Source organism: Trichosurus vulpecula, chromosome 7 (genome assembly GCF_011100635.1).
Source record: "Trichosurus vulpecula isolate mTriVul1 chromosome 7, mTriVul1.pri, whole genome shotgun sequence".
Lineage (NCBI taxonomy): Eukaryota > Metazoa > Chordata > Mammalia > Diprotodontia > Phalangeridae > Trichosurus > Trichosurus vulpecula.
In genome coordinates, this window is record NC_050579.1 from 194,977,191 (window position 1) to 194,990,085 (window position 12,895).

General features: G+C 35.8%; 1 protein-coding gene across 2 annotated transcripts in view; it reads right to left on the reverse strand.

The window, feature by feature from the left end:
- The window catches only part of BCKDHB (branched chain keto acid dehydrogenase E1 subunit beta), a 306,385-nt gene that overhangs the window by 234,133 nt on the left and 59,357 nt on the right, over positions 1 to 12,895 (reverse strand). For both annotated transcript variants that reach the window (XM_036767654.1, XM_036767655.1), the window contains exons 4-6: positions 4,961 to 5,094; positions 3,795 to 3,950; positions 2,238 to 2,346 (exon numbers count right to left, since the gene is read on the reverse strand). In XM_036767654.1, coding sequence (XP_036623549.1) covers positions 2,238 to 2,346; positions 3,795 to 3,950; positions 4,961 to 5,094 — 399 coding nt within the window. The remainder of the gene's footprint in view (positions 1 to 2,237; positions 2,347 to 3,794; positions 3,951 to 4,960; positions 5,095 to 12,895) is intronic.

Consider the following 12,895-nt stretch of genomic DNA (forward strand, 5'->3'; position numbering starts at 1 on the left):
TCCTAGATCTACATATGTTGTGCTAGTCTCTCTGCTGAGCTCTAGCCCTGAATCTCCAACTATTAGACATTTCAAACTGGATGACCCGTAGATATCTCAAACTCAACATGTCCAAACTGAACTCATTACCCATACCTCCCTCAAACCCAGCCTTATACTTGGACATCCATATTTTTATCCAGATCACTACCATCCTTCCAGGAATCCAAGTTTGCAACCTCATTTTCATGGACTCTCCATTTTCTCTCACCCCACATATCCAATCAGTTGCCAAATCTTGTAATTTCTAATCACTTAGTCAATAAACATGTATTAAGTACCTTCTATGTATCTGGTACTATGCTAAGCACTGGGGATACAAAGAAAGATAAAAGTTCCTGCTTTCAAAGAACTTACTAATAGGGGAAACAATACGCACATAACTATGCAAAATAAGCTATACACAGAATGAACTGGAAATAATTAACAGGGTGAAGGCACTAGAATTAAGAGGAATCAGAAAAAGCTTCCTGTGGAAGGTGGGATTTTAGCTGGAATTTGAAGGAAGCTGTGGAAGCCAGGAGGTAGAGGACGGAGAGCATTCCATGCATGGAAGACAGCCAGTGAAAATACCCAGAGTCAGAAGCTGAAGTATCTTGTTCAAAGAATAGCAAGGAAGCCAATGTCACTTAAACAATACGTCTCACATCCTTCCCCTTCTTTATACTCACATGCCCACAACCCTAGTTCAGGCCCTTATCTCTTCTTGTCTGGACTATTGCAACAATCTCCTAATTGGTCTATCAACTTCATGTCTCTCCCCACTTTAATCCATCCTCTATGTTGTTGCTAAAGTGATTTTCCATATCATCCCTGTACTTAATTAACGCCAATGGTTTCTTATCTACTTTAAAAGCAAACATAAGCTCCATTTGGCTTTTAAAGACTTTCACACTCCAAACCCAACCTACCTTTCCAGCTCACCTCTCCACACTATCGTAGTCCAACCAGAGTAGACCTCTTACTATTATTCACGTACCACATTCCAATTTCTCTCTTCATGATTTTGCAATGACTGTCTCCCAGGTTTAGAATGCTCTCCGTCATCACCTTTCCCTGTTAGAATCCCAAGTTTCCTTCAGCTGAAGTGCCATCTCCTGTGTGAAGACCCTCCTGATCTCCTTCAGATACTAGCGCTCTACCCACAAAAAACTACATTGTATTTATTTATTTATATTGATATAGATATACATGCATGTCTCCTCTGATGAAAATCAAACTTCTTGAGAGAAATGACTGCTTCCCTTTTTCTTTGTATCCCCAGTGCCTAGCATAGTGCCTGTCCTATAACAGATATTTAATAAAGGCTTATTAATTGAATGATTAATCTCAGTTGGGAGGACTTCGGAAATTGAGACCCTAATTAAAATACTTATAAAATCAAATCTACCCTCCCCCCCAAAAAATCATGACCTAAAAAAGGAATTTGTAAATTAGAATCTTAATCAAGAATCTTCTACCTAGCTTTCAATGTTAGATAAATACACTGTGTTATGTTCAATAAGCAACTTTCTCATAAGTTTTTAAATCATTCATTGATTTTATTAGGTATTTGAGGCAAAATTTAAACTGTAATGGGTTATGCTAATTTTACATGTAAATTTTGTTATTTTTAATACTGAATATTCTTTAAAGATGATTTTATATTCTATATTGTTAAATAAAACTTTTAAATTTTGATTGCTTTTATTTGAAAGATAAGCGTTAAAGCAAATATGAATTTGCTCCAAATCACAAATTTTTTTTTATCTGTAACGGAGCTTAGAAATCATCTAAGTTCAACATCAGCTTATTTTACAAGTAAGGAGACTAAGGCACAGAAAAGTTAAATGACATGACATGAGTCACACAGCTAATTAGTGGCAAAACTGAGACAGGAAGTACCACCAGACTCCCAGTCTTTTGTTCTTTCCTCTACGCTATGCTGCCTCTAGGAAGAGTCTGATGAATCACTGGGAGAAGTATGAGCTTTAAAAGAAATAATTCAAAAATGACTCATTAGATCTTGCCAAAATTGTCACAGAAAGTTATATTTGGAGAAAGAGCAATATAGGAAGCTTGAGACCTAGCAAAAGTTTTCCTCTATGGGAAATATAAAATCACGGCTAATGATGAAAAACCATCATCCAAAGTTTGCATAATAATATCTAACAAATATCCCATATACATGTAACAGGAAAAAATAGAAAAAAATTTACCTGCTGCCCTGTAAAGGATTTTAGGTTCAAAAAATATGCAAGGATTTTTGTCTTCTATGCACGACAAAAGTAGTCCCTTGGCTTGGAAAGGGCTTCTAGGTACAACTATCTGCCAATCAAAAAAAATAAAGAGGCTTTTAAACCAGTTTAGGAGTTGTCATATGCTAGTTAAATCAAATTTATCAAAAGGAATGTTCTTTTAAAAGAATCTATCTGCTGGTTTAAAAGAATATGAAATTCAGCTTAAATTAACTAGCACTTATTTTAAATTCCACTCAGATTTATAAGCCAAAAAAATGCATTTTTTTAAAAGCAGGGATGGGAGTACATTCTTCCCCTAATGGAATTCATCTGTGATACTTGGAATCATGAGATATAGAAAAGTTTAAGACATATAACCAACAATACTCAATTAACAGCAGAACCAGAGTAATAATTCAAGTTTTCACAATGTGCTCTGTAAGGCACAATGCTCTTTAAGGCATGTTATACTTACTTGATAACACGTGATACTTTTACAACTTGAATCTAATTTTTGAAACAAGTAAAGCAGGCTTACATCATGATATATCCTAATGAACTCAGATTTATCAAATATAGCTCAAATAGGGCCAATTCATATTTGTGTTTCGAAAGAAAATGGTTGATGGATAATTCATTCAAGTTAAGTTGCAAATGACTATGAGATAATATTTTACTGAGTTACAATAAGCCACTATTGCCTAGTATCTGGCTATTCTCACAAGCTATTGTTTCCAAATTACATTAATAATACATCTATAGTTAACTATGAATAACAACTTTGATATACCACAAAATCCACAGAAGAGAATAAGGCATTAATATGGTAGGAGGAGAACAATACACTGAGGTACTTCAAAATCAACTGTCCAGGAATGTACTTCCTGACCTTAACTGAAAATCTCACCTAGTAAACTGAGCACTCTCACCTTTCCTTCTAAAAGAAAAATAAGAAAGCACATTCAAGCAAAAGTTATGCTCAGCAAAATTTAAGGCTTAAAGATTTTATCAGTATGGTGGGGGTGGGGGAATCAATCTAGGATCACATGAGTAAGAAATTATAGCTAGAAAGAAATAATAGACTTTCTGCCACATGATGCCTCATAGGACTTTGTCTGGATTCCTTCCGAATTTGACATTATCACCTTATACCTTATATCATATCCACTTGTGGACATTATCCCTTAGACTATAAGTTCCTTGTGTCATTTCTATTCCCAAAAATCTAGCCTTGAACCTGGTAGACAGCTAACAAATATCTGTGGAATTGTACTAGGGAGGAAAGAAACTAAATTTTTTAGATTATTCTTTCAGCGCTATGAGAATTAGGACATCTTCAAGCTTATGCTATTTCAGGTGGTATTTCCCTAACAAAACTGAGGTCTCAGTCTCATAAAGGCAACTAAATATGAAGATCAAGTCCAAGACCTTCTGTTCTATCCTCCTCTCAATGAGCATAATACTACTTCCAATTAACAGAAATTAAAGTGAGAAAAATTATATAATTATCAAACAGAGTCAATATGGTGACTTTACCTTTATTCCTGGACAGTGAGCAAAAAAGGCCTCAGGACACTGAGAATGATAAAGTGCCCCATGGCCTACACAACCCCAAGGGGCTCTTATTGTAAGGCCTCCACAATTAAAGAGATCTCCAGAGCGATAACGATATTTTGCTGCTTCATTAACAATCTGAAAAAGAAAACACGCTAAAATAAGTCATTGATGCCCCACTGTCATATATAGTTTGCTCAAATAAACTTGTCAGAGCCTTAAATGTCACATTTATCACTTGGCAAGACTGGGTCTAGGAGGACAGAAAACATTGGGCCCATCACTGAGTACATAAATCAAAGCCTTTCTAAGCTGATAAGACCTACATAATTTAGCCTTCAATAATCCTGGGTCATTTCTATACCACAAAGAAAGATCAGAGTTGCACTTTAATGGAGAATGATAGATATAAACAAGTTGTGCATTTGCACTCTTTACGTGTAAAAGGTAGACTTAAAGACAACATCTAGGATATGTGGAATTGGGCAAAGAAGTAGGTCAATCACATAGGCAGAATGAAAAAATTCATGGGCTACCGAAGCAGTACACTGATACCACAACATTACAGCTCAAAATTCAAAGGATCCTCAGAGGGTACCTAGTCTAACCTATACCTAAGAAGGAATCTGTTCTTTGACATCCCTTACATGTGATCATCCAGAATCCATTTGAAAACTTCCAGTGATATGACATGATTACCCCTTGTGCAGTTCATTCGACTTTTAAGCAGCTCTAAGTGTTAGGAAATTGTTCTTAATCCAGTCAAAATCTTCTTCTTTGCAACTTCCACTTATGAGTCTTAGTACTGACCTCTGGAGGCAAGCAAACATAAGTCTAATCCATCAGTAAACAGAGAGGCCTCTAACAGACTACATAGTTTCTCTAGTGAGGATTTATGGTAAAACACGAGCAAGAGTCCATGGGAAGGATGAGATGTATTGGGGTTTTTAATATGTGTCAGTAGAAGAAGTACCTGGACCTTCAAAATCACAGATCATCCCAAGGAACTGTTATATTAAGTTTTCCAGGAAGTCTCACAAATGTTTAAACTATCCCTAATTGAATAAAGCATTATAATTATTCCTTCTCTAAAATCTGAAGGCTACCACTGTATAGACTTTATTAACAAAATAATAAATTACACTTACCTGATCAAAAGCAGGGAAGATGTAATCTGCAAACTGAATTTCTGCAATGGCAGTAGCTCCATTAACTGCAATTCCAATACCAAATCCAACAATTCCTTGTTCACACAGTGGAGTATTAAAAACTCTGTCTTTACCTTTGAAAAAAAATAAATTACTTTTAATATACCAAAGTTGATGAACCTGTGCAATTCAGGATACGATATGTTTGAAATTCAGTAAAGGTTACTAAAGCTCAATTGTACAGACCTTCATTCACCCAGAGCCCTTAAAAAAATTTTAACTTCTTTGAGCTTCAATGTCCTTGGATGATCTTACATATGGTATATTGCTGCACAGGATGATTTTCAAGAAAGTGTTTTGTAAATCAGTTGATCAAAAAGCGTTAGTAAGCACCTAATACATATAAGTGTATAGATAGATATATGTATATATACACATGTGTGTTAAAAGAAATCTGTTATCTCTCTACCACTAGCTGTCCTTGACCAAGTAGAGGAAACCTGTTATCTATATACCAATAGTTATTCTTGCAGGTGGACTAAATCAATTAGAATTTTCTAGGGACAGGATGGAAGAAGGGGCCACTAGTACTGTATTTCCATTTCCATCCAATCATCTTGTCTCCCACACCTATATAAGGCTTTGTAACCAATCATATTGTTTTCCCCACTTATAATGTTGCCCTTTTTTTTGGATACCCCTTTTGTCTGTAAAAATGACCCATCAGTCTTCATTCGAGGTCTTTTGGCTTGCTGAGTAGCTAAAGAGCCCCTTTATTGGTAACTGCCAATAAATTGAATGTGTTCAGAACTTTGTTGTCTCAGCTTACCCTAATTTCAATCATGACAGGGATTTCTAAAAAAAAAAAAAAGAAGAAGCAGAAAGACAGTACCTGCACTTAAGGAGCTCACAGCCTAACAGACAACATGCAAAGAACTATGTACAAACTATATTTGCAATAAATTGGAAATAACCAAGAGAGAGAAGGCACTAGACAGGGGTGGGAAACCTGAGGCCTCAAGGCCACACATGGCCCTCTAGGTCCTCAAGCATAGCCCTTTGACTGAATCCAAACTTCACCGAATAAATCCCCTTAATAAAAGGATTTGTTCTGTAAAACTTGGACTCAGTCAAAAAGTCACACCCGAGGACCTAGAAGACCTAGAAGGTTCCCCATCTCTGCACTAGAATTAAGAGGGATTAGAAAAGGCTTTCTGTAAAAGGTAGAATTTTAATGCAGACCTGAAGGAAGCAAGGGAAGTCAAGAGGCAGAGATGAGGAAGGACAGCATTCGAGACATAGGGGACAGCCAGTGAAAATGCCCAAAGCCAAGCACTGTATTGTCTTGTTCAAGGAACAACAAAGAGGGCAGTGTTCCTTAGAGTACAGTAAGGTGTAAGACTGAAAAGGTAGGAGGGGCTGGGTTATGAAGGGCCTTGAACCCTAAAGAGAAGATTTATTTTTTTATTCTGGAGGTTACAGGTAGTTTGCTGGGGGGAGGTAGGGAGAAAGGGAACAGTAGGGAGGGATGTAACATGGTCAGACCTGAGCTTTAGAAAATTATTTTGGTGGCTGAATAAAGAATTGGACTAGGGAGAGATTTTAGGCAGGGAGACCCACCAACAGACTATTGCAGTAGTCCAGGCATGAAGTGATAAGGGGATGTAGCAGAGTGATGGCAATGTCAGAGGAGTAAAGGAGTATTTGAAAGATGTTACAAAGGTGAAATTGACAGGCCTTAGCAACAGATGGGATATGGGCAGGTGACGGGTGAGAGATAATGAAGAGTTAAGGATGACACTTAGGTTGAGAGCCTGAGGGACTAAGAGGATGGTGGTATTCTCTTCAATAATAGGGAAGGTAGGGGGTAGGGCATGGTAGGAGGAAAGATGAGTTCCAGTTCCAGTTCCAGTTCTATATGAGACATGTGGAGTTGAGATCTCTACCAGAAATCCAGTTTAAGATGTCTGACACTCAGTTGGAGATGTCAGGTTGGAGTCAGCACAAAGATTGTGGCAATATAGGTAGATGTGAGAATCATCAGCATTAGAGATGGTAACTGAACTCATGAAAGCTGATGAGATCGTCAATTGAAGTAGCACAGAGGGAGGAAAGGAGGCCCGGGAGACAACTGTGGGACACAATACCTATGGTTAGAAAGCATAATAAGGATGAAGATCCAGGAAAAGGGACTAAGAAGGAGTGGTCTGATAGGTAGGAGAAGAACCAGGAGAGTGGTATCCCAAAAACCTAGAGAGAAGAGAGTATCAAGAAGAAGGTAATTAACAGCATCAAAGACTGCAGAAAGGTTGAGGAGCATGAGGACTGAGAAAAAGTTATTGGATTTTATAATTAAGAGATCACTGATAACTTCAGAGAGAGCAGTTTCAGTGGAATGATGAAGCTGTAAGCTGGATTGTAAGGGGTTAAGAAGAAAATAAGATGAGAGAAAGTAGAGACACCTATTACAGATGACCTTTTCAAGGAATTTAGCCACAAAGGGCAGAAAAGATATAAAATGATAGTTACTAAGAATGGAAGAATCAAGTGAGCATTTTTGAGGATGGGGAGACATGGGTATGTTTCAGGCAGTAGAAAAGGAGACATTAAAAAAAGATATTGAAAATAAGGGATAAAGAGGGGATAACAGAGGGAGCAATCTGTTGGGGGAGACAGGATGGAATGGGATCATTTGTACAGGTGAGACAGGAATGGAGCACATATGAGTGAAATGAGATGAAGAAGGAAGAAGAGGGAGCTCACAGCAAATGATCTCAATTCTTCCTTTAAAATATGAGGCAAGGTTCTCAGCTGAGAGGGTGGGGAAGCCATGAAAGGTCTAAGGAAAGATGAAAAGGTCTGGAAGAACCATTGTGGAGAATGAGATAGTGACTTGATAGAGGTACAGGAAAATTACTTAGCAGCAATGAGGGCTCAGTTGAGGTTGTGTAACATAAATTGGTAGTGGACCCAATCAGAACATTTCTGTAATTTTTCTCTACCTTCAATCAGCAGTATGTGTAGGAGCAAAGGTGCATATGGTGAGAGTAATCCAAGACTGAGGCTTGGAAGGGCACAATTGGTGAAGAGGGTAGAGACTCAAGAGAAAAAGACAACTGGATGAATCTCTGATCCCAAATTATCTGTTTCTATTATTTGCACTTTCCAACCTTTGCAAAAACTAATGGCTTTTTCTCAGTATTCATCCTTCTTGACCTCTCTCTAGCCTTTGATATTATTGATAACCCTTTTCCATTTCATACTCTCTTCTTTCTAGGTTTTCATAACACAGCTCTCTCCTGGTTCTCCTATGTATCTGTCTACTACTTCCCTGTCTCCTTTGCTAGATCTTCATCCACATCACATCCCTAACCATGGAGGCTCACCAAGGCTCTGTCCTGAGATGTTTTCCCTTCTTCTCAATACTACTTCTCTTGGTGATCTCATCAGCAACCATGGTTTCAATTATTATCTCTATACAGGTGACTCTCAGACCTACTTGGCCTTCCCTATAATCTTTCCTGAACTCCAGACTTACATCTCCAACTGCCCATTAGACATCTCAAAATGTATGTCCAAAATTGAACTCTTTATCTTCCCTTCTCCAAACCCTCTCCTCTTCCTAACTTGCCAATTATTTGTTGCAGGCAAGTCACTCAGGCTTACAACTAAGGCTCACAACTTTTATCTTCAATTCCTCACTGTCACCATCCCTCCCCCCACCCCCGCCCCATATCAAATCACTTGAAACTTCATTTCATCACAGAAACTTCATTTCTACCTTCATAATATCTCTTGTCTATGCCCCCTTTTCTCCTATATTGCACCTGATGTTAGTCATCATCACCCCATGCTTAGACTATCACAAGACCTTGCTGACTGGTCTCCTTTCCTAAAGGAATTGGTTCTTCCCAATGCAATCCATTCACCACACAGCTGTTCCTAAAGGTAAGCTACCTATTTCACTCACACGCAAATACACACAAACACACACACACATACACGCACACACACATACAACATTCAAAGTGCTTCATAACTTATCCTCTTCCTATTTTTCCAGTCTTAATATACCTTACATGCTACCCAGCTATCTCCCAAATGAAAGATGACAGACTCAGAGAGGAGACACATGGCCAAAGAGGGAATCTGCAAATTAAAGAAATTTTTAAATTATTTTTCCCAGTTAAATAAGTAAAATTTTAATAATTCACTTCAAGTAAACAGATTTTAAAATTACCTTCATTTCAGACCACAAGAGGCACTTTCACTTTGGTTGAGCATAAGCACATATGTATATTTGTCGCAAACAGGTGAAAATGTTGAATTGGTCTACTGTTTTCTACTTTTCTCATTCTTCTTATTCTCTGTCTTATCTGATAGAATATAAGCTCCTTGAGGACAAGGATGGTTTCACTTTATCTTTGAATCCCCAGAACCTAATGCACTTCCTAGCATGTTGTAAGTGCTTCAGAAATGCCTGCTCATTGATTGATTTATAGCAGTTGACAGAAAAGTTTAACTCTAATGTTCTAGTTGAAAAAGTTTCAGCATAAGGACCGTATTCACAACTAAAATCTTTTTTATTTCAACCAAAACAAGTTATCATCCCAGCTGACAATGAAATGTTTTGAGATCAAGTTGATGTAATTTGTTTTTAAGGTTTTTTTTTATTCAAAAGATTGTAAGTTTGGCCATTAATTCCAAAACTGCAAAACCCTTGTGAGGAATCTCTGGTGGGATATTTCACTACAAAATTTTATCACATAAATTTTTTCTGTAGATGATAATGTAGATTATATGAAAAACATTTAATATTTATTTTTTAAATGACTACAGTTTCTAATTTTTGAAACAAGAAACAGCAGAAACTTCCCAAACCCTCCCCCCTTCATATTTCAGAAGGTACTAAAAAAGAGTGAGAATGAGAGAACATATGTAGGTGGGTACAGAGGAGGGCAAGAAGAGGGGAGGAAAGATCTAAAAAATGGTATCATATTACCAAATGAATCAATAACCATAAATAGGACCACAATTGGACAGCAAAGAACCCTCTGGAAGTCCAGGGGTAACATAGGGAATTTTTTGGAGAAGTAACTTAAGTAACTCAACAATGTGTGGTAGGCAATGATAATTTTACATGATACGACTCGAAGAGCATGTATTTTTCTTTATAGCAATTCTGTAACAGTTAAAAACAGAAAAGTATTATTTCACTGTCAACCTACTGCCCATGTATAACAAGAATAAGTTTTATAATTATCTCCCCCAAACCCCAACATTCAACCATAGCGGAAAAAAACAGACTGAGTTGAGAGACTCAGGATAGGGAGAAGTTAAGAACTGGAATTCTGTCAATAAGTTGGCAAGTGATGAAAAGAGAAAAAAAAAGTCTCTTTCCCCATAATATTCCATGACCTAAAAATCAGAAGACTAAAAAAAGTACACAGAAATTACTAAATATAAATAAAGCAAAAAGGAATAAGAAAGAAAAAAGTAACAAACTAAGGAAAATGGTTTAAGTTATTATGAAAATTAACAGTCTAGTTATCTGGGAGGAAAAAAAAACATATTTTAAGGACTTGAACTTTATAACACCAGAATTTAGTTCTGGGGTACAAAATAATTCCTGGAAGAATTTTAAAAGTAAACAACTATGTAAGTACATTAGATTTATATTTCATCTAAAAGGCAGCTTTTGTTTCAGAGATACAGCTAAACTATGAAAAAGGAAACTCTTTACCTACCTCCAATATAGCATTCCAATACCCAAGAGTCTTATATAGTTTGGGGAGGGGGGAAGCTAGTTAATTCAAGAAATAAGGAATCTATGAAGTTGAATAAAGTGATAAAAGTATTTCCTGTAGATTTATTGGGGTCAATATTGAGGATAACCAAATTGAAAGTAGGGAAGGGGGAAAATTAACTTAATGTAAAGGTCATTAGCTTAATTTTTCCCGCTCTTTTCCAAACTTCTTCTAATTTAACAGTTTTTCTAAAATTACAAGAGACTCTAAAACAATGAAAATGGATGGAGCATACCAGTAGATTTCTTTAGTCTTTCCAAAAAAATTTCTGATGGTAGGGGAAAATATAGCATGGAGTAAAGATTTACGCAAAAGACATAACCACACCATCCAATTATGATCTTCTTTTATAGCCTTGTAACCACATCATCCAATTATGACCATCTTTTACATCCTTTTGTTTAATAGGAGAAACAGGACTGAAAAACGTTTTATCATTGCCAATATAGTGTCTGCTGAAAATATTTAATACTATTTCATGCCAAGTGTCAAAATAAAACTCAACAGTTGGCCTCTTTTGTCAACAGAAATGAGAAATAAAAAGGACCAAGCTAATTGGTACATCCCATCCTTTTCATGACTTAAAAATCAAAGGGATACAAAAAAGACCAAAGAGACAAGAAAATTATCATCTTAATTTTTAAAAGGAATAATCAATTACATCCCAGAGGGATAAGGAAGACATTAAGCACCATAAAATCTCTACTTGGAAACATCAAATTAGAACTTGTATTTAGTTTTGAATTAGAATTTCTTTGCTAATCAAGAGTCATTAGGAATTCTAAATTCTACATCAATTTAATTTAAATTTTATTTCTCCTATATAAAATTCTGAAAATATAGGCTTTCCTATCTAGAATTTGAGTTGTTCTTTTAAAGCTTTTGTAAACTCATAGCACTAAATCATTTGTGAATCATTTAGCTTATTACTCTACCCAAATTTTACATACCTACTGCCAAAAGATAAAGAGATAACTATACCTAGGAAATAAAGTAAAATAGAATATAAACTACTTGTTAAATTTTATTTCAATATAATTGCCCTCCACAAGAATAAAATAAGATCAAACGTAAGTCACACGTGTAAAATGAGGTCACTTTGACTTTATTATTTTGAGCATTATTACTTTTTCTATTCTTCCCTCCTGATTTTTGTCATTAGTAAAAATAAATATTGATGACTTCTTTTTATGTTTTTTCTATTCTGCTGTTTTAATGAAACTCTTAGTCATCTGAAAATTTTAGTGGATTCTCTTGGATTTTCTAAGTGTACACATACACACACACACACACACACACACACACACACACACAGGCATACACTAAAAATAATATGGGTACATTATCATTTAAGTTTTATCCCAGCCAAATTTTTAGGGAAAGATGTGATTAAGATTGAGAAAAATATGGTATTCTCACTTTTAATCATGAACTGTCTAGATAATGTGATTTTATGCATTTTAAAGTTTACCAACATAGCATCTAAGATGAAAAACATCTTTTAAAAACACCGAATTTCAAGTTACAATGCAATACAGCAGTTCTCTACTACTCCTTGAAATAAATACAAAAATATGTACTATCTTTCCAACACCTAAACATCAATAGCTGCAAAAATTATAATAAAAAAGCAAATATCTAAAATCAAGGTCTAGCTTCTATGCAGTAGAAAAACACTGGAGGTTTTCCCAAATAGTACACAGGTAAAACAGGAAAGGCAACTTTCTCTATTACTGACATAATACAAGAAATCCCAGCTATGACAATAAAACAAGCAACAGAAAAGCAAAATTACACCTATCCACAAACAATACAACGACTTACTTAGAAAACCCAAGAGAATCAGCTAAAAAATTTAGATGACTAAGAGTGTCACTAAAACAGCATGATATAAAATACATCAAAAGAAATCATCAATATTTATGCTTATTAATGACAAGAATCAGGAGGGAAGGATACAAAAGGTAATTATGCTGAAAATAACCACTATAAAATATCTAGAAATCAACTTGCCAAAACACACTCGGGTCTTACATACATACACCAACAAAAATATTCTTGGGAGGGAGAAGAGGAAGACTGTAGAGATATTATTCATTGTGTATGGTTGGCTCATGTTAATAATAAA